Below are 22,104 nucleotides of genomic sequence, written 5' to 3'. Positions count from 1 at the left end.
AGCTTTAGGAAATGATTAAATGTTTACATGGCAAAGCCAGGGCCAGGGCCTGGTCTTGCTGCTGAGCTTCATTCTGCTCACAGAGAGGCAAAAAATGGGAATAATCTTCTCTATCCCACTCACCTTTTCCCTTGTTTTGACTACTGTTTCCCACATCTTCTACCAGGGGAACTTTCATAGCTTCACTCCATCACACTGGTCCTGCCTGCTCTGACTGCTGCCAGCATCTTCAGCCAGCACACTTCAAAGCCTGCAGCAGGCTGACACAAATTACTGCAGATATTATCTGCCTCTCTACAGTGTCCTTGGTGCCCTTTCATCCTTTCCCTTATCTGCCTGTGACTGCTCATCCCAGGCTGTGACTCCCTTAGTTGTGTATGAGATCTCTCTCCCTCATGCTGGCCTGGGTCTGGCTGCTCTCTCTGAGCTGCAGCTGCCTTGTTTCTCCATTTTATGCTGCCAGTCGTTGCTTGCTGATTGTTGCTCTTCCTGTTACTCTTGCTGCACTCTCTGCTCCTCTGTTGCTGCAGCTCTCCAGAGCTATGATTCCTGCTGTCAGTAATTTCTGGTGTGGAAAGGCTGTCAGACTTCTTTTCTTGCTTTGATGTAACACTTCTCAGATCCTCTCTTGTGTTCAACAGGCTGTGTTTCCTACTGCACTTGGGATAAAACCACTTTTCCCATCACCGTGGGAGGACACCACCTCACTTCCAGCTGCACTGGGAGAACATACCCACCCCCTGATGCAACTTGAGGGCCTTGAATCATCTACCAGCAGTCTTTTTTTCTCCCCTTTTTCTACCTATTTGTGGCCCTAGTGCAGGATGAAATGCTCCTATGGGAGAACAACTGGAATGATGCTTTTGGAGAAGGCAAACAGCTTCAGAGGCACACACTGTGTGCTGCGGGGCTGTAGCACCTCCTTCACTCAGCCCATGGAAGCCTTCAATGTTCTCCTGCAGGGGGTTATGGCTTGACATGTCTTAATGTGTGCAATCACTGAGGACAACCAAGTGCAGCACCTCCCCTAGGAATCATAGAATGGGTTAGGTTGGAAGGGACCTTACAGATGGAGTTCCAACCCCCAGCCAGAGGCAAGGACACCTCCCACTAGAACAGGTCACTCAAGGCCTCATCCAGCCTAGTCCTGAACATCTCCACGGAGGTTGTGCAGCACAGAATGGGATCTTTGATCACATTCAAAGATCCCATTCTGTGCTCCACAAACTCCCTGGGCAATCTGTGCCAGTGTCTCACCACCTTCACTGCAAACAACTTCTTCCTCACATCCACTTTCAATCTCCCCTCTGTCAGTTCAAACCCATTCCTCCTCATCCTCTCATTACCAGACCTTGTCAATAGTCCCTCCCCAGCCCTCCTGCAGCCCCCTTCAGTTACTGGAAGACCACTCCAAGGTCTCCTTGAAGCCTTCTCTTCTCCAGGCTGCAGAGCCCCAACTGTCTCAGCCTCTTCTTAGCAATCGCAGGCTCAGAAGATGTCAGGGGTTGGAAGGGACCCAAAGAGATCACCCAGTCCAACTCCCCTGCCACAGCAGGACCATCCAGGCTCAGGGCACACAGGAACACATCCAGACAGGCCTGGAGCAGGCTGCCCAGAGAGGCTGTGGAGTCTCCTTCTCTGGAGCCTTTCCAAACCCACCTGGATGCCTTCCTGTGTGGACTGCCCTGGGTGCTGCTGCTTTGGCAGGGGGTTGGACTGGCTGATCTCTGCAGGTCCATTCCAACCTCTAAAGTTCTGTGTTTCTATGAAATGAAAAATACATTCATCTCCAAGGCATTTAAATAGCAGAGCCTGAATGGTCATCTCTGAAGTGTAGACAAAGAGGCATATCTTTAAAATGACAGCTGATTGTCTGGCAGGGATGGACACTTTAATGGTGTGTAATTGATTTCTGCCACGTTGATGACAGCAAAGGCAATGAAATGACAACAACATTCTATGACTGTCATTTCACTGCACCAAAATCAGAGGGGAGAAAGTTTCATCCTTTCATTATCCTGCAGAAAACCAGGAAGAGAGAGAAAGAGATCATCACATGGACAATCCCAGGTGTCCCAGGGAGCACAAGGTGGATGCTTTCAACAAAAGTTAAGAAGTAGAAAAATCCTCCAACCCAAAGGCCTCATCCAGCCTGGACTTCAACAGCTCCGGGGAGGTTGTGGAGCACAGAAGCACCCAATGTGATCTTTGATCCCATTCTGTGCTTCTGTGCTCCACAGCCTCCCTGGGCAACCTGTGCCAGTGTCTCACCACCCTCACTGCAGACAACTTCTTCCTCACATCCACTTTCAATCTCCCCTCTGCCAGCTCAAACCCTTCCTCCTCATCCTCTAATTACCAGACCTTGTCAGTAGTCCATCCCCAGCCCTTCTGGAGCCCCCTTCAGATCCTGCAAGGCCACTCCAGGGTCTGGGATTCTTTGGAAAAGGAACATTTATATGGACAGATGCACACCGGAGCCTGCACTCTGACCTGCACAGGAAACAGAGTGATCCTGTTAGCCTGCATGAAGTAGCTGACAGTGCACAGATGTGCCCTACTGTTCTATTTATCACTTCAATGTAAATGAAAATCACTTAATGTTTGCAAGTGTTCCTAAGATGAAAAGATAAGTGTCAAGTGTTGCAGTTGACTGTGTGATATTACTATTACCATATTAATTAGAAAAAATAATTAGCTTGAAATATGAAGATGCTGATGTGAGATAAGCCTCTGAACCTACCGAGGTTCAGCTGTCGCCAGGAAATATACGACTGGAACATTAAAACAAGGAGAACAGTTCAGTATGCCCAAAGCTCCTGCCTATTAGAGCTTAATTGACCACGAGTAATGCTTCCAAAGGGGGTTTGCAAATCGTTGCTTGGGCTTCTCAGCAACTCCAGCACTGTAAAACAGTTTCCTCAGTGTTATGAGCTTGCCACGTTCTATCCCGTTCCTCTGGCACAGACGTGTGCCCATGCTCTCCTCTGCCCGTCCCTAAAGACATAACAGCCTCCAAGCACAGAGCACAGCCCCAGGCAGGCTGGCAGAGACCCTCAGGAGCAAGCCCAACCTAGAACCCTACTCTGCAAGATTCACCTTCAACCATAGCCCCAAGAACCACAGCCAAACCACTCTGCAACACATCCAAGCTTGGGGACTCCACCACCTCCCTGGGCAGCTCATTCCACTCCCTCACCACTCTCACCCTGAAAAACTTTCTCATAATGTCCAATCTAAATCTCTCCAACCTCAGCTTGAGGCTGTTCCCTCTTGTTCTGTCTCCAGTTACCTGTGAGCAGAGCCCAGCAGCAGCCTCTTCACAACCTCCTTCCAGGTAGCTGCAGCCAGCCATGAGCTCTGCCTTCAGCCTCCTCTGTTTCACACTGCCCATCCCCAGCTCCCTCAGTCACTCCTCAGCAGATTTATTCTGCAGGCCCTTCCTCAGCTTCCTTGCCCTCCTCTGTCCTGGCTCCAGCACCTCCACATCTCTCTTGTATTGAGGTACCCAAAAACTGAACAGAGCACTCAAGGTGTGGCCTCCCCAGAGCCAAGTCCAAGGCCACAATCCCCTCCCTGCTCCTGCTGGCCACAGCATTTTGAATCCAAGCCCAGATGCCATTGGCCTTCTTTCATGGAAGAGGATCACACTGAGGCTGACTGGGAATAACTGATGACTGTGTTGGAGAACACAGCTCTTTTCAGCCCAAAATGTGCCCTGGATAAGCTGGAGGCTCAACAGGCAAGTCAGTACTATGCTGCTGCTGTCTTGCTCCAGGCTGATGCTAGGCAGCTAATGACATAAAGCAAAGTCATTATCAAAGACAAGGGCTGATAGTCAAAAGACTCTTGTGACTGAACTGCCAGCAGACAGCTTCAGCACAGCCTTCAGAGCAGAAGGCTGCAGGCAGCAGCCTCTGCATCACACATCTTTGGTCATGAAACTAAAGCAAGGTGTCACACATCAGAGCAGAGAACCATCAGCCAGTCCGACGGAGGCCACCAGCTCTTGGGCCATGTGCTGACATCAAGCCTAGGCACACGACAGAGCAGGTGGAAGTGTGCAGCCCTCCCACTCCTGCACAAAAGCCCTTCAGGCTTTCTAGTTATTGAAATGCAATTTGAAACTGCCTCCATGAACTGCACATCCCTCTGCCATCTCACAGGGCAGCTCCTCCACTCTCACTCTTCCGTGAGGAATTCAGAGCTTTCGCCAGGGACAGAAAAATTCTCATGCATAGGAAAAAAGAAGGGAAAAAATAAAGGTGCATTTTACTTTGGCACTTGACAAGCTCTCTAGAGAGGACAAAGTGCCCTGGAAGGCTAAGAGGCCTATTAGATATCCTGGCTTGCCTCACCCTTCTGCCGATGGGGGAAGCAAGGGCAGGAGGAAAAAAAAGGCTTGGGGCATTATGTCCCCTCCCAAAGTGCTAAACAGGTACTCATCACAGGTGTTTAGGTACTTGCTGGTGCCTTGCACAAGTAAGGATGAGCAAGCCCTGGGTTCACCTAATATGGTCAGTGTGGCAAATGCCATCTGATTGGTGAATCTCTGTGGCCAAGAGAGCCACTGCACTGTGGCAAATAACAGAACCAGAGCTAAGTTGCAAGCAGTTGTGCTGCTGCCTCTGCATCACTGCTCTGCCTCTGTCTCAGTATGTGCTGCTTTGCTCTGCTTGTTCTGCTCTGCTTCAGCCTCACTGCTCTCAGCTTGGACAATGTGTTCTGGTCTGCCTTGTGCCTCAGACCAGCTTAGCCCTGATGTTTTGGGCTTGAAGTACCTGGAAACCTCAAGTTTCCCAGGAGAAGGCATTAAGTGCCTCACGACACGGTGAGAAGTGCCACCGACACTGTGCTCTCTGCCCATCTGCAAGAGATCCTGCCTGCACCTCTGCAAGCCTCCATGCCAAGGGGAATAAGGATCAGGTCAGAGATTGTTTCCCTCTTTCCCAGCATCCTGCTAGAGCCTGGGAAGATCTGGAGGCCTTTCAACAGCTCTCAAGACACAGAACAGTTCCAACACTGCTGCAAAGGAGCCAGGGACTATCTTGAATTCCTACCCCACCACCATGAGTAGCACAGACACCCCCAGGGCTCCAGGCTGCCCTGTATTTGTAAGTGGGGCAGAGCCATTTTGTGGCTAAACTTTGCCAATTTTCTGATTCCCCTAAATTACTGAGTTGCCCATGAGCATGCCTGGGAAGATCTTCCTGACTGAATTAGAACCCAAACGGAACTGCTGTGTAGATAGTTTGTGGGCAGGGCTTTGTGGAAAGAAAATAACTACATAATTTATAATTCCTGCCTCATTAATTGCCCCAAATAAATCACAGAATCACAGAACCAAACAGCATGGAAGAGAGCTCCAAGCTCAGCCTGTCCAACCTAGCACCCAGCCCTGGCCAATCAACCAGACCATGGCACTAAGTGCCCCAGCCAGGATTGGCTTCAACACCTCCAAGGACAGCGACTCCAGCACCTCCCTGGGCAGCCCATTCCAATGCCAATCACTCTCTCTGCCAGCAACTTCCTAACAACATCCAGCCTGAACCTGCCCTGGCGCAGCTTGAGGCTGTGTCCCCTTGTTCTGTCCCTGGGTGCCTGGCAGCAAAGCCCAACCCCACCTGGCTACAGCCTCCCTGCAGGCAGCTGCAGGCAGCAATGAGCTCTGCCCTGAGCCTCCTCTGCTGCAGGCTGCACACCCTCAGCTCCCTCAGCCTCTCCTCACAGGGCTGTGCTCCATCACAATGACCACACAACCCTCTGCTTTCTGAAGCATCCCACACAGCTCAGACACTGCTAACACAGAAACAGGAATGAAACCTCAAATCTTTGTGCTGAGTTCCAGCAGGCTCCTGAGTTTATTTACACCATCTAATAGCCATTGGAGCCATTGGCTAAAGTCACTGTGGTGTACTCCAAATGTATTCCACACAGAGCCAGAAATCACCATGCTGGATGCATTTTTGCAGTGTTTACTTGTGTTACAGATGCAACATGAGCTCCTAATAGCTACTGACATGCCCACAAATAGAGACAGAGAGGTGCAATGGCTCTCACCTTTTTATAGGCGATCCAGTCAAACACCCTGTCGATGTCTGTGGCTTGCTGCACCTCCTGGGATACTGGATGTGAACTGGCCAAGCCATCCAGCAGCATCACTTCATGGAGGACATCAGTCAGAAATCTCTGCTTCTCCTGAAAGACAGCACCAGGGGCAATGTCAGCACTCACTAACGTACAGCAGTGATCTGTAGGGAGCAGAGGCAGCCTCTGTGTGACAGTTGATTAAAACCAGACCCTCTGGTTTGAATGCAAGCCACCAGGACCCCCACAGTCTTGAAATAAGTATACAGAACAGGTAGGAAGAAACCCTAGCAGCAGGGATCCCCCTGCCTTGAGAGCCCCTGCTGCAATGGAAGTTGACTGAAATTGCATTAGAGGCAGCTAAATGAATCAAGTATCTCTGTCAGTGCACACTGCAATTCTGATTACAACTATTCACCCACAGCTAGGAGGGGTGGGGAGAGAGGAGGAAAATCACAGTCTCCAATCACAGACATACAGGGAGGCTACCAACCCTGCAGCTCACTGCATATGCAAGCACCAAAACTTGGCATAGGGATGGGCAAGTACAATTCCTACCAATTTCTTCAGTGAGGTCCAAGTCACCTGGCACTTAGTGCCAAGTCGACAGGGTGAGTTGGTACTGGACAGGACAGGATCACAGCATGTTAGGGGCTGGAAGGGAGCTCAAAAGATCATCAGGGTCAACTCTGAACCACATCCCTAAGCACCAGCTCCACAGACTGACTGAACAACCCCAGGGGTGGAGACTCCAGCACTGCCCTGGACAGACCATTCCAGTGTCTGAGAAACCTCTGGGAAGAAATCATAGAATCACAGAATCAACCAGGGTGGAAGAGAGCTCCAAGCTCACCCAGTCCAACCTAGCACCCAGCCCTGGCCAAGCAACCAGACCATGGCACTAAGTGCCTCATCCAGTCTATTCTTGAACACCTCCAGGGGTTGTGACTCCACCACCTCCCTGGGCAGCCCATTCCAGTGCCAATCACTCTCTCTGACAACAACTTCCTCCTAACATCCAGCCTGAACCTGCCCTGGCACAGCTTGAGGCTGTGTCCCCTTGTTCTGTTGCTGGTTGTCTGGGAGAAGAGATATACTTCCTAATATCCAGCCTAACCTGCAGCATGCAATCACTTCCTCTAATCTTTTAAGGCCACACAAAATCTTTCAGACTGTGGCTACTGTGTTGTGGAAAAGGGTTCAAATGGATCTCTGCTTCAGCAATCCTGCTGCAGGCTTCTTTCTTAGAGCTGCAAATATAATACAGGCAGCATAAAGGATGGGCATCTTTTCTATGAAAAATGATTACTACATTAACCACAGAACACCAGGGGCTGGAAGGGACCTCCACTTTTCCTCCAGGAAAATCACAGTCTCCAATCACAGACATACAGGGAAGCTACCAACCCTGCAGCTCACTGCATATGCAAGCACCAAAACTTGGCATAGGGATGGGCAAGTACAATTCCTAACAATTTCTTCAGTGAGGTCCAAGTCACCTGGCACTTAGTGCCAAGTCGACAGGGTGAGTTGGTACTGGACAGGACAGAATCACAGCATGTTAGGGGCTGGAAGGGAGCTCAGCCACTCCAACCCCTGCCACAGCAGCATCACCTACAGCAGATCACACAGCAACACATCCAGGCAGCTCTGCAATAGCTCCACAGAGGGAGACTCCACAGCCCCCCTGGGCAGCCTCTGCCAGGCTTCTGCCACCCTCACAGGGAAAACATTTCCCTCCTGTTTCCATGGAGCTTCCTCTGCCTCAGCTGCCACCCATTGCCCATTGTGCTGGCACTGGGCATCACCCAGCAGAGCCTGGCTCCAGCCTCCTGCCACGAACCATTGCTGAGGTCCCCCCTCAGGCTCTCCTCTCCCAGCAGCACTGCCCCAGCTCCCTCAGGCTCTCCTCCTAAGGAAGATCTTCCACTGCCTTCAGCACTGCTGTGGCTCTGTGCTGGACTCTCTCAAGCAGTTCCCTGAGATCCTTCTTGAACTGAGGGGCTCAGAACTGGACACAATATTTCAGCTGCAGCCTCAGCAGGACAGAGCAGAGCAGGAGGAGAACTTCTCTCAACTTCCTACCCACAGCCCTTCTAACCCACCCCAGGATGCCATTGGCTTTCCTGGCCCCCAGAGCACATTGCTGCCTCATGCTCAACCTCCCATCCACTAGGACCCCCAGGGCCTTTTACCATTCACTGCTCTCCAACAGGTCAGCCCCCAACCTATCCTGATCCCTGGGGTTGTTCTCTCCCAGGTGCCAGCCTCTGCCCTGGACTTGATGATCTATGAGGTCTCTTCCAACCTTGTTGATACTGTGATACTGTGAATTCTCACAGCACTGTCAAACAGTGCCCAAACCCTGATCTCTGGGGCTGCTCTTTCCCAGGTGCCAGACTGTACATTTGCCCTGGTAAGGTTTACTTAGTAAGGTAAAATATGACTTTTATAGCTATAAGAATGTAAATATATAAATATATATATAAAAAATACACATAAGCATATAAAGAGATATAAACATGTAAATGTATTAACAAATAAATGTATGTATATATATATTTATGATTATATATTTATGTTAAAGCATACATAAAACACATATTTTTTAATATATGGAAGTATAAATATATTTATATATAAATATATATAAAAAGTGCAAGTATATAGAATAAAAATATAACTATATATAAATACATGAATAAATAAATAAATATGTTAAAATAAATAAATAAATAAATAAATATGGATTGCTGCATATTTCCCCTGAGAACAAGATTAATTACTCTTATCTATACTGTATGCACTGACTTTATGCTGCAACTACCTGGGACTTCATGCTGCAACTAGATGGGATATATATATATATATATATATATATATATATGTATGTCTCTAATCCAGAAGACTCAGAAGGAAAAGCTTCACTTACTCATTTATTCCTTAAATAAATGGAAAGAATGAATCAGAAATTACAGAAGGTTTAATTAAATCAGCTTCTTTCTTTCCACCCTGAAATGACATATCTCAACCTTTATCTAAATTACAACAGCTCCTGCATTTCTGCCAACCCAGAGCCACAATAAAAGAACCTCTAAGGGAATGCTGCTTTCCCAAAGGCCACCTTGATGCCCCCAGATACAATAACCCCTCAGTTGCATAATAAATCCTGTGGTTAATTTCCTGGGTGGCAAAGTTTTCCTGTCGATGTGTTCATTTAAACTGCATTTAGAAGACAGCAGAAAAGCTTTCCCCAGTGCTGACCCCCCTGAAAAAGAACCTTTATGTTAAAGTTCATTACAGCACAGGAAATGTACCTTGAGCTGATTGTACATTCAGGCAATTAAAAATGCAAGGGATGGGGAAGTCAATTATCCAGCAGGCTGCCAGTGTCCTCAGCTGGCTGCCTGAGTGAAGCTTTGGGAAGGGAAAAGTTAAGGTCTGGCTGGGATTATTTTCTTCACAGGTGACACCAACTTAGGTGGCAGAGTTGATCTGCACGAGGGCAGGGAGCCTCTACAGAGGGACTTGGGTAGACTGGATCCATGGCCAGTGTTAATGGGATGAGCTTCAACAAGGCCAAGTGCCAGGTCCTGCACCTGGGGCACAACAATCCCAAGCAGCACTACAGGCATGGGGCAGTGTGGGTGGAGAGCTGGTGGCAAAAAGGGACCTGAAGGTTGTAACAGACAGGAGCTGAATGTGAGCCAGGAGTGTGCCCAGGCAGCTGAATGTGAGCCAGCAGTGTGCCCAGATGGCCAAGAAGGCCAATGGCAACCTGGCTGGGATCAGAAATGCTGTGGCCAGCAGGAGCAGGGAGGGGACTGTGTCCATGGACTCTGCTCTGGTGAGGCTGCACCTTGAGTGCTGTGTTCAGATTGGAGCACCTCAGTACAAGAGAGCTGTGGAGGTGCTGGAGCCAGGGCAGAGGAGGAAGCTGGAGAAGGGCCTGGAGAATAAAACTGATGAGGAGAGACTGAGGGAGCTGGGGATGGGTAGTGTGAAACAGGAGGCTGAGGGCAGAGCTCATGGCTGGCTGCAGCTACCTGAAGGGACACTGTGCAGAGGCTGCTGCTGGGCTCTGCTCACAGGTCATTAGTGATAGAACAAGAGGAAGCAGCCTCAAGCTGAGGCTGGGTAGGTTTAGACTGGACATTAGGAGCAATTTTTTCCTGGCAGGAGTGGTCAGAGAGTGGAATGAGCTGCCCAGGGAGGTGGTGGAGTCCCCAAGCCTGGCTGTGTTTCAGGGTGGTTTGTCTGTGGTGCTTGGGGCTATGGTTTAGGGTGCAGCTTGCAGAGCAGGGATCTGGGCTGGGCTTGGGGATCCTGAGGGGCTTTGCCAGCCTGAATGTTTCTGTGATGCTGTGATTCTAGGGTTGTTCATTCCCAGTTTTTCTTAGGCACACAGAGTAACTCCCCTTTTTTTATGGGGGAAAGAAGTTGTGGGAAGATAATTACTACAACAGTCCTACTCAGGGGAGAATTGCTGAGATGTGAACGAGTGCAGTGTAGATGCTGTGGCTACATCTCACTCACACTCACTAATTAGTCAGGGACAGAGCCTCAGTTTCATCACATCTGTGATGGAAATGGTCTCTAAATCCAACTTTGGGTATCACAGCTGACAGTTGTGGGATTAGACAGTCACTGGAATTAACTTATTAGAAGGACCCTTGTTAATCACAAATTAACACTTTAACTGCAGAAGCTGTAATTGAGAAAATCAACATGTAAGCAACACACAGTGAAGCTGGAAGAAGAATATAAAAAACACTGAAATGCCAGGCTACATTTTGGTTGTCTGTTGGTTTCCTTGGTCAACACCTGGCAGACTCAAAAGGAGCATTTCAGATTTACAATCACTCACTCAAGCTACCTTGGCTGGGAAGTCTCCCCTGAAATTCATGGCAGCCCATCACCCTGAGACACAGCTGCAACAGCTGCATGCCTCCCAACAGGCACACCTGCATGCTGGGGGACAAAGGAGGAGCAAATGATCTCAGCTACCTGAACTGTGCAAAGCATTTACTGGTCAGCATCACAGCCTTGTCTCTAAACTGCAGAGATAGACATGGAAGTGTTGGAGCCAGAGCAGAGGAGGCCACCAAGATGCTGAGAGGGCTGCAGCAGCTCTGCTCTGAGCACAGGCTGAGAGAGTTGGGACTGTGCAGCCTGGAGAAGAGAAGGCTTGGAGGAGAGCTTGGAGTGGCCTTGCAGGATGTGAAGGGGGCTGCAGGAGGGCTGGGGAGGGACTATTGACAAGGTCTGGTCATGACAGGATGAGGAGGAATGGGTTTGAAGTGGCAGAGGGGAGACTGAAAGTGGATGCCAGGAAGAAGTTGTTTGCAGTGAGGGTGGTGAGACACTGGCACAGGTTGCCCAGGGACCTGTCCCTGCTCTGTGCTCCCTTCTTAGCTTACATTTAATTGTTGTGGCAAATGCAAATTTCCACTGCTGCTGATTGTACAGCATTGTACTGAGGCAAAATGCAGGGGTGCAAGTTGGCATTTCAATACCACAGTAACAAAAGCTATTTATGCAAAAGGAACTTCTGAAACTTGCTATGAAACAGCACAGAAAAAAGAACTAAAATGAATTAAAAAAAAAAAATTTAAAAAAGGCAACAAAATAAAAGAAAACAAACCACAAACCAAACAAAACCCAAACTGGAGAACAGCCAAGAGTGGAACAAAAGCAACAGCACAATGAAAGCCCAAAGTGATAATTAGTAAGCAGAAGAGATCAAAGGCCTCAGTATTAAAGGCACTGCCTTTGTTCTGGCACAGCCAGGCACACACTTCACGACTGAGGAAATCTCCAGGAGCAAAGCCTAGCCCTGGGGTGCACATCTTCAGGTTACTCTCCTGCAGCTATCCCCTCCCAGCTGCAGAGCTGCAGGGAACACAGAGGAGATGCTGCAGCAGGGCTGGGGCAAGCCCAGGAACCAGTGCAGGCTGGGCAGGGACTGCTGTGAGAGCTGCCCTGAGGGGAAGGATCTGGGGGTGCTGGTGGGTGAGAAGCTCAGAGATGCTGAAGGCAATGGAACACCTCTGTTAGGAGGAGAGCCTGAGGGAGCTGGGGCTGTGCTGCTGGGACAGGAGGAGACTGAGAGGTGACCTCATCCATGGTCATCAATATGTAAAGGTGAGTGCCAGGAGAATGGAGCTTGTGCTCCAACTGCACACTGCCCACAGTTCAGAAACAAGCAGTGGCAGAGCATGCAGGAGGAGCAGAGTCTTTTAGGAATCACAGCACCATAAGGCTCTGAGGGACCTCTAGAGCTCATCCAGTCCTGTCCCCCAGCAGGGACATCCCCACCAGATCAGGTCACCCAGGGTCCTATCAAGCCTAACCTTGAATGTCTCCAAGGATGGGGCCTCAACCACCTCCCTGGGCCACCCATTCCAGTGCTCCACCAGCCTCATAGTAAAGAACCTGCTCCTAACAACCAATCTAAATCTGCTCTCCTCAACCTTGAACCAATTGCTCCTCATCCTGTCCCTGCAGGCCTTTGCAAACAGCTTCTCTCCATCCTTCCTGTATCCCCCTTCAGGCACTGACAGGCTGCTATGAGGTCTCCCCAGAGCCTCCTCTTCTCCAGGCTGCACACCTCCAGCTCCCTCAGCCTGCCTTGGTAGCAGAGCTGCTCCAACCCCCTGAGCATTCTCGTGGCCTCCTCTGGACCTGCTCCATCAGCTCCATGTCCTTCCTATATCGAGGGCTCCAGAGCTGGAGGCAGCACTGCAGGTGAGGTCTCAGCAGAGCAGAGCAAAGTGGCACAATCCCCTCTCTGATCTGCTGGCCACACTTCTTTGGATGCAGCCCAGGCTGGGATTTGCCTTCTGTGCTGCAGGTTCACACTGCCTGCTCATGCCCAGCTTCTCCTCCACCAGCACCCCCAAGTCCCCTTCCACAGGGCTGCTCTCTAACACCTCCTCCCCCAGCCTGTACTGAGAGTGAGGATTGCTCTGTCCCAGGTGCAGGACCCTGCACTTGCTCCTGTTGAACTTCATGAGGTTCACCTGTGCCCACCTCTCCAGCCCGTCCAGGTCCCTCTGGCTGACCTCCCACCCCTCTGGTGTGTCAACAGCACTACACAGTTTGGTGTCATGAAGGAAGCCCTCAAAATACTCAGCTACAGTTTTACCACTGAACTTGACTCGCTGTGCTCTTGCTTCAGTAGGTCTACCCTGCAGTGAGCCCTTGCCCTCAATCAAATGGTGTCATGAAGTTTCTTTCCTGTTTTTCCTGAAGACAAAGTGCTTACCAATTCAACCTTCTCTGAAATTCAGCCAGCTGCCTCAAGTTTCTTCCTGAAACCAAAGCTTCATCTAAAACCCTGAACCCAGGGGATGTGAATTCACATGATCCAAAAGCTCTCATCAACAGTGTCAGCTCAGCTGCTCTCTCCAGATGAGCAGATAATGACACCAAGGAAGAAGAGACACTGACATTCTCTCTTCATCTCTTGAATAAATGTTTCATCTAAACGTTGAGATTCATTGATGTCTGATATCTAAATGTTAAAAGTTAACTACTTCAAGCTGAGAATTCCACACATTAATCTACCTTGCCAGAGCAGAAGTGTCTCAGGTAGTGATGAGATTAGGGGGAATGGAACAAAGCTAGAAATGGGTGACCTTACTGTGGCCTTTCAGAGTCTTAAGGAGGCTACAAGAAAGCTGGGGAGGGACTTTTTAGGCTGTCAGGGAGTGATAGGACTGGGGGGAATGGCAAAGCTAAAAATGGGGAGATTCAGACTGGAGGTTAGGAAGAAGTTCAGCATGAGGGTGGTGAGAGCCTGGAATGGGTTGCCCAGGGAGGTAGTGGAAGCCTCATCCCTGGAGGTGTTTCAGGCCAGGCTGGATGAGGTTCTGGACAGCCTGCTCTAGTGTGAGGGCACAGGATCAAGCAGGTTGGAGGAGACCTCCAAGCTCACCCAGCCCAACCTTAGCACCCAGCCCTGGCCAATCAACCAGATCATGGCACTAAGTGCCCCAGCCAGGCTTGGCTTCAACACCTCCAGGGATTGCCCATGTCAGGGGGGTTGGAACTGGCTGATCCTTGTGGTCCCCTCCAACCCTGACTGATTCTATGGTTCTATTCTACGATTCTATCTAGCTGAGGATGTCCCTGCTGGCTGCAGAGGAGGTTGGAGTAGATCAGCTTTGGAGGCCCCTTACAGCCCAAACCATTCTCTGATGCTATGATGCTGAGAAGGCCATGAGGAGATGGAATTATTTTTCTTTTGCTGATGTGCTAAAGGAAGTATTGGGATTTCTAAACTGGTCTGCTTTAAAAGGACTGGTAATTAGCAACCAGAAGATCTTGCAGCTTACCTTTGCACATCTCCTTCCTCCTGCCCAAGTCAATCACAGTTGAGATTCCACCTCGGTTTACATTGAAAGCTTTCCCCACAGTTGAAACAGAAAATCACACAAGGCCTGACTTGCTGAGCAGTTACTGGGGGAAAAAACACTCCATGTGGTGCTAATTAAAGGCTTGCTTTACACCAGCATGTGGAGCCTTCAACCAAAAAGAGAGAAGAGATGAAAGCAGCTTTCAGAAGCAAGAGGCTGAAGCTCTCTCAATGCCGAGGGGGCATGGCATTTATGTGGGGTTAGAAGGATCAAGCAGGCTGCAGCTCAGGTCTGAGATGCTAAAATAATAATGAAATCACTCAAAAAGGCCTCATTGTCTCCAGTCTGCTTCAAAACCTGTGATGGTTTTTCTGGAGGGTTCCGAGTCAAACAATGCCTACTTTAAAGCTTTACAGCTGGAAACAAAGGCTGTAGGAGGCAATGGGAGTCAAAGCACATCAAAGAAAGTGTCTAATGGCCACATCCACATTTAGCATTTGCCTCCAGCCAACGAGGAATGCAGGCAAGATCACTAACCAAGGATCTGGGCAGCAAGCTGCAGGCTGTTCAAAGCACTTGACCTAATGCAGGTGGCTTCAGTGGTTTCCTATCACCCTCTTTAAAGCAGAGCTGATTTCCTGCAGCCTGTGTTTGTAAAACAGAAATGTTGATACTGCAACCTCAGCTACCTGTAACAGTGACCAGATCACCTTCTTCCAGCTGCACACAGTCCCCTAGTCACAGGAGCACAGAATTAGCCAGCTTGGAAAAGACCTCTGAGATCACTGAGTTCAAACCAAGCCTGGCTGGGGACCTTAGTGCCATGGTCTGGTTGACTGGGTAGGGCTGGGGGATAGGTTGGGCTGGATGAGCTTGGAGCTCTCTTCCAACCTGCTGATTTGATTCTATTCTATTCTATTCTATTCTATTCTATTCTATTCTATTCTATTCTATTCTATTCTATTCTATTCTATTCTATTCTATTCTATTCTATTCTATCACCTAACCCAACCCAGGTTGGATGAGGCCTTGAGTGGCCTGTTCTAGTGCCTCTGGTAGGGGGTTGGAACTGCCTGAGCTTTGAGCTCCCTTCCAACCTAACCCATTCCAGGATTCTATGATTCTAATTTCTTAATACATATATATGCATATTTGACAATAGCTGTAAGACAATACACAGCAGCAAATGTAAGTCAGTTTAAATCAGAGTTAACCAGGCTGGAGAACACCTCTGAGATCATCAAGTCCAATCCATCACTTAACACCTTATAGTTAACTAACTCATGGCACTAAGTGCCTCATTCAGCCTCCTCTGAAACACCTCCAGACACAGAGACTCCACCACCTCCCTGGGCAGCCCATTCCAATGCCAATCACTCTCTCTGGCAGCAACTTCCTAACAACATCCAGCCTCAACCTGCCCTGGCACAGCTTGAGGTTCTGTCCCTTTCTTCTGTTGCTGGCTGCCTGGCAGCAGAGCCCAACCCCACCTGGCTACAGCCTCCCTGCAGGCAGCTGCAGGCAGCAATGAGCTCTGCCCTGAGCCTCCTCTGCTGCAGGCTGCACCCCCCCAGCTCCCTCAGCCTCTCCTCACAGGGCTGTGCTCCAGGCCCCTCCCCAGCCTTGCTGCCCTGCTCCAAACACCTTCCAGCAACTCAACATCTCTCTTGAATTGAGGAGCCCAGAACTGGACACAGCACTCCAGGTGTGGCCTGTGCAGTGCTGAGTTCAGGGCAGAAGGACTGCCCTGCTGGCCACATTATTCCTGATCAAGGCCAGGATGCCATTGGCCTTCTTGGCCAAGTGGGCACACTGCTGGCTCATGTTCAGTCAGCTGTTGACCAAACACTTAGTCCAAATACTTCAATCCCAATTGTTTAATGCCATGAAATTCCTGGCAAACACAACCATCCTTAATTAGGAAACCGGTTAAAAGAGAAACAAACAGTGGGAGATCTTCTCCCAGAGCTTCAAAGGCAGAGGATCCAAAGCTGTCACTGCCAGGCTGCACCTTGGCCAACACAGCTGTCAGCAGAGCTGGGCTTGCAATATCCTAAGGAAAAGGGATCAGGCAGCTGGGCTCTGTGAATTGCTTCCTCAGCACCAAGCTGGGCGCTGCGTGCTGAAGTATTTGACGCTCGTTTGACGGATGGAAGGGAAAATTACATGCCAGTAATTCCTGCTGTCACAGGCCTCAGAATTTACCCCAGCACCAGAGACTTTCAAGGACAAACACGATGGCTCCTTCTCCCAGAAAATAAGAAGGCAAAAGAACAGTCAATAAATTCCTGACTCTGTAAGCCCCAATTGACTTTCTTCCTTTACAAAGCGACAGGCAACGAACTTCAGGATCAAGCAAGGAACAAGCAGAGAATGCAATGGAAGATGCAGTTGCAAATAGGATGCTCAAAGATGAGCAGGGTAGATAAGACAGGGCTGTGAAGGGAAAATCACCAGCATATATTTTAATGCTCTCATTCTCTCTTTTCTCTCATCCTAAAGGCAGCTTCCACAGAGGTGAGATTAACATTTGTCTGTCAGACTCAAAGATCTTACAGCACAAGAACTCCCATCTGGCTGCTGTTGCTTTTTATGCTGTATGCAGAAAGATGTTGAGGTGCTGGAAGGTGTTTGGAGAAGGGCAGCAAGGCTGGGGAGGGTCCTGGAGCACAGCCCTGTGAGGAGAGGCTGAGGGAGCTGGGGGTGTGCAGCCTGCAGCAGAGGAGGCTCAGGGCAGAGCTCATTGCTGCCTGCAGCTGCCTGCAGGGAGGCTGTAGCCAGGTGGGGTTGGGCTCTGCTGCCAGGCAAGCAGCAGCAGAAGAAGGGGACACAGCCTCAAACTGTGCCAGGGCAGGTTCAGGCTGGATGTTAGGAGGAAGTTGCTGGCAGAGAGAGTGATTGGCATTGGAATGGGCTGCCCAGGGAGGTGGTGGAGTCACCGTCCCTGGAGGCATTTAAGAGGAGGCTGCATGAGGCACTTAGTGCCATGGTTTAGTTAATCAGAAGGTGCTAAGTGATAGGTTGGACTTGATGATCTCAGAGGTCTCTTCCAACCTGGTTAATTCTGTGGTCCTGAGAGACAACAAATAGTTACATGGGAAGGCTCTAGAACAGAAATCTTCCTAAGTCAGGGAAAGGCAACAGGCAGGGAATTCACATGCAGGTCCCCATGACCAAGCAGAATTCCCTGATCTCTGGGAGGAGCCTCCTTCAGTGACAGCTTCCTTTTTAGAATCATAGAACCACAGAATGGTTTGGGTTGGAAGGGTCCTCAAAGCTCAGCTAGTTTCAACCCCCTGCCATAGGCACCCTGACAACACAAAAACAACTGTTTGAATTGACAAGACCTTGGACAGTGAGATTTAGGAATAAGAATCTGAGATATTTGAGAATAAGAATGTCAAAAGCACTTAAGCTGGGGGATGTGCAACACAAGAAACAGGAAGATTGGTGGATTGGCTTCCCTGGCAAATGTCTGAGGAGTGTGCAGCAGGGAACATTCCCAGCAAAATCAAAAGCAGTTTCACCTTCAAGATGGAAAATGGTAATGTGCAAGGACTTACTTTTTAGGTGAGGGAAGGAAATGAGAATTCCTAGCTTTGATCTGAAGTAACTCACATTTTTAGAAGGATAATTGGATCAGTGTTGGAAGTGTGAGTGTCCCAGCAGAGAAAACAGCTGCTCTAAAAACAGCAAGACCTTAACCACTTCTTCAGGAGAGTTGTGCTCTACTTGATACTAACTGCAACAGAGAAGGGACATCCCTGCCAGAGGGACTCTGTTTGTTCTATGCTTCACCCAACCCTTCAACAGACTACCTCCAGTACTCTGTCCAGTTTTGGGCACCTCAATACAAGAGAGCTGTGGAGGTGCTGGAGCCAGGGCAGAGGGGGGCAAGGGAGCTGGGGAAGGGCCTGGAAAGTAAACTTGATGAGGAGCAAATGAGGGAGCTGGGGATGGGTAGTGTGAAACAGAGGAGGCTGAGGGCAGAGCTCATGGCTGGCTGCAGCTACCTGAAGGGACACTGTGCAGAGGCTGCTGCTGGGCTCTGCTCACAGGTCATTAGTGATAGAACAAGAGGAAGCAGCCTCAAGCTGCCACTGGGTAGGTTTAGACTGGACATTAGGAACAATTTTTTCCTGGCAGGAGTGGTCAGGCACTGGAATGAGCTGCCCAGGGAGATGGTGGAGTCCCCCAGCCTGGCTGTGTTTCAGGGTGGTTTGTCTGTGGTGTTTGGGGCTATGGTTTAGGGTGCAGCTTGCAGAGCAGGGATCTGGTTTGGGCTTGGGGATCCTGAGAAGCTTTGCCAGCCTGAACCTTTCTGTGATTCTGTGTGTGTGATTAAAGGTTATTTATGAGATGGTTCTATCCCAATATATGAACTCATTTAAAGCACTATTAAAATCAGCATTTAATTTGCCAACGTGTAATTGCTCAAAATAATTAGGACATAAGGAGGGGAAGGATCCAGCAAGGATTAGGTTTCACAGAATCACAGAACCTTAGAGGTTGGAAGGGACCTCCAGAGATCACCGAGTCCAAGCCCCCTGCCAAAGCAGCATCACCCAGGGTAGTCTGCAGTGGAACACAGCCAGGTGGGTTTGGAAAGCTTCCAGAGCAGGAGATGTTCTCATTAAGATTAAACAACTCTGATGTACTGTGGAAACATCTCCTGATCAAGACTAGACATTCTAGACCTGCTGAGAGGCTCAGGACAGCCACACTGCCCCATGGCAGTTCAGTCAGTACTGTTGTCCACCCTTCTCTCCTGTAGCAAGAGAAGAGCTTATGAAAGAGCTGAAGAAACACTGGTAAAATCAATAACTTCAGAGAAGGGAGAAGAGTTTAAGCAGGATAAAGAAATCTGAGAAGGGGGGGAAAGGGGAAAAAATCAGATAAAGCTTAGGGCTCCTGCCTTTGTACAAAGGTCAGTGCTCTGCTTAATAGTGATAAAGGTGGGAACATGGCCAGGGGCAGCTCTCCTAAAGAGGCCCAGGTTCAGCCACACCAAGTCTGTGAATGTCACAGAAGCACAGCACCATGAAGGCTGCCAAAGCCCCTCAGGAGCACCAAGCCCAACCTAGAGTCCTAGTCCACAAGATTCACCTTAAACCATAGTCCTAAGCACCACATCATAGAATCACAGAATCCACCAGGTTGGAAGAGAGCTCCAAGCTCATCCAGCCCAACCTAGCACCCAGCCCTGCCCAACCAGACCATGGCACTAAGTGTCTCATCCAGGCTTTGCTTGAACACCTCCAGGGATGGGGACTCCACCACCTCCCTGGGCAGCCCATTCCACTCCCTCACCACTCTCTACCTCAAAAAACTTTTCTTAATGTCCAATCTAAACCTCCCCAGCCTCAACTTGAGGCCATTTCCCCTCGTTCTGTCTCCAATTGCTGTGAGGAGATCCCAGCAGCAGCCTCTCCATGGACATGGGGGAAATGCTCAGATCTACTTAAAGAAAAGCATTTTCAGATATGCACACAGCCTCAGGGGCTTACAAAGTTTTCATGATGAGAGCTGGTGAGCCTGTAGCCTGCCAGCACCCAGCAAGTTGGGCAGGATGCTGTGGAAAGATCCCTTTCATTTAGATGTATCAATACTGCCCAAGGTGCATTTCCAGCCAAAATTTCTCCTCTGCTTGGAGTTGACTACTTGTCTTCTGCTTCTCTGCAGCCTGGAGAAGAGAAGACTTAGAGGAGATCTTGGGGTGGCCTTGCAGTATCTGAAGGGGGCTGCAGGAGGGCTGGGGAGGGACTATTGACAAGGTCTGGTAATGACAGGAGGAGGAGGAGTGGGTTTAAAGTGGCAGAGGGGAGGTTGAAACTAGATGATAGGAAGAAGATGTCTGCAGTGAAGGTGGTGAGACACTGGCACAAGTTGCCCAGGGAGGTTGTGGAGCACAGAATGTAGTCCCCATACAACCCTAGTCCATGTGGTTGCTCATTCCCAGGTGCCTGACTCTCCCCTTGCCCTTGCTGCATTTCCTCAATGAGAATTTCATTTGCATTAGCACTGAACACTGTATTCACCCCACAGAAATCTCAGTCACACACTCTATATGCCAAGTAACTTCTAAAGCAAAGTTGTTCTGGATTTGTTAAACTGATTATGTGCAGAACAAATGACTGATGATCTGAAGATAAAATCCAGTGCATAAATTTGTCATCTATGGCATTCCACTACAGCAAAATCACACAGGGCTGCCAGTCTTCATAGCACTCATAATTAGAAGCATTACATTGTAATTTAGGATGTGCTCTTCATAAAGATGAAAAGAGAAAGTTTGAATACAGCTAAAGCCAGGTAGGCTCAACAAACCCTACAAGGAGAGGCTGAGGGAGCTGGGGGGGTGCAGCCTGCAGCAGAGGAGGCTCAGGGCAGAGCTCATTGCTGCCTGCAGCTGCCTGCAGAGAGGCTGTAGCCAGGTGGGGTTGGGCTCTGCTGCCAGGCACCCAGGGGCAGAAGAAGGGGACACAGCCTCAAGCTGTGCCAGGGTAGGTCTAGGGTGGATGTTGTTAGGAAGTTGTTGTCAGAGAGAGTGATTGGCACTGGAATGGGCTGCCCAGGGAGGTGGTGGAGTCTCTGTGTCTGCAGGTGTTTAAGAGGAGGGCTGCATGAGGCACTTGGTTTAGTCAATTAGAAGCTGTTAGGGGATAGGTTGGACTTGATGACCCTAGAGGCCTCTTCCAACCTAGTTAACTCTGTGGTTCTGTGACTCTATGCAAGAGTGATGTCATTTCAGACACAGATTTCTTTTCCTTTTCACAATCACAGTATTGTCAGGGTTGGAAAGCACATCAAGGATCATCTAGTGGGCACTTTCCACTTGATCTTGTTGCCCACAGCCACATCCAGTCTGTCCTTGAAAGCACCCAGGGATGAGGTTCCACCAGCAACTCCTGCCAGGCTCTCACCACCCTCATGCTCAACAACTTCTTCCTCACATCCAGGCTGACTCTCCCCATTTCCAGCTTTGTTCCATTCCCCCCAGTCCTACCCTACCTGACAGCCTATAAAGTCCCTCCCCAGCTCTCTTGTAGCCCCCTGCAGACACTGCCATTATAAAGCCAAAACTGACACTTGAAAGAAAGAAAGAATTAAAACACTACAAAGAATTCAAGCTCCACAGAAAGCAGACCTAAAGCAAGAGCACCTGCATACCACTCTGGGGTTTGCTTCTTAATTAGCATAAACACCTAATTATAACACCTCCTCTTCGTGGCACGCAGAAGCCAACAGGCTAAGGACAGTCAATAAATCATTCTGAAACTAAAATTAAACCAGAAGGGAGCCTGCAGGGCTGAAGCTCCACCAAATCTCCCCCAGGCATTCTGTATTTACAACCACTATTCTGCCACATAATGAAGCAATGGCTAAGCACAGGAGGACAGCAAAGAAAAGCAATTCTGCCCAGGACAGGAAAATCTCTCTGGTAACCCTCAGCATGGTCTCCTACGCCACTACTTGGACTGAGGTCTTCTATCTTTGCTTTTTCTTATGATCACAGCTGATTCTAGGCATTGACAACACCAAACTGGGAGGCATGGCTGAGACAGATGAAGGCTGTGCAGTGAGGCTGCCACAGACTGAGAGCTGGGCAGAGGGAACCTAATGAGGGGCAGCAAGGATAAATCCTGCATCTGGGAAG

The 22,104-nt window shown here is 49.4% G+C and overlaps 1 protein-coding gene across 1 annotated transcript in view; it reads right to left on the bottom strand.

The window, feature by feature from the left end:
- The window catches only part of TRHDE (thyrotropin releasing hormone degrading enzyme), a 212,249-nt gene that overhangs the window by 105,389 nt on the left and 84,756 nt on the right, over positions 1-22,104 (bottom strand). Inside the window, exon 6 of the mRNA XM_064166663.1 lies at positions 6,061-6,198. Coding sequence (XP_064022733.1) covers positions 6,061-6,198 — 138 coding nt within the window. The remainder of the gene's footprint in view (positions 1-6,060; positions 6,199-22,104) is intronic.

Source organism: Pogoniulus pusillus, chromosome 27, assembly GCF_015220805.1.
Source record: "Pogoniulus pusillus isolate bPogPus1 chromosome 27, bPogPus1.pri, whole genome shotgun sequence".
Classification (NCBI taxonomy): Eukaryota; Metazoa; Chordata; class Aves; order Piciformes; family Lybiidae; genus Pogoniulus; species Pogoniulus pusillus.
This window is presented reverse-complemented; position numbering and strand designations above follow the sequence as displayed.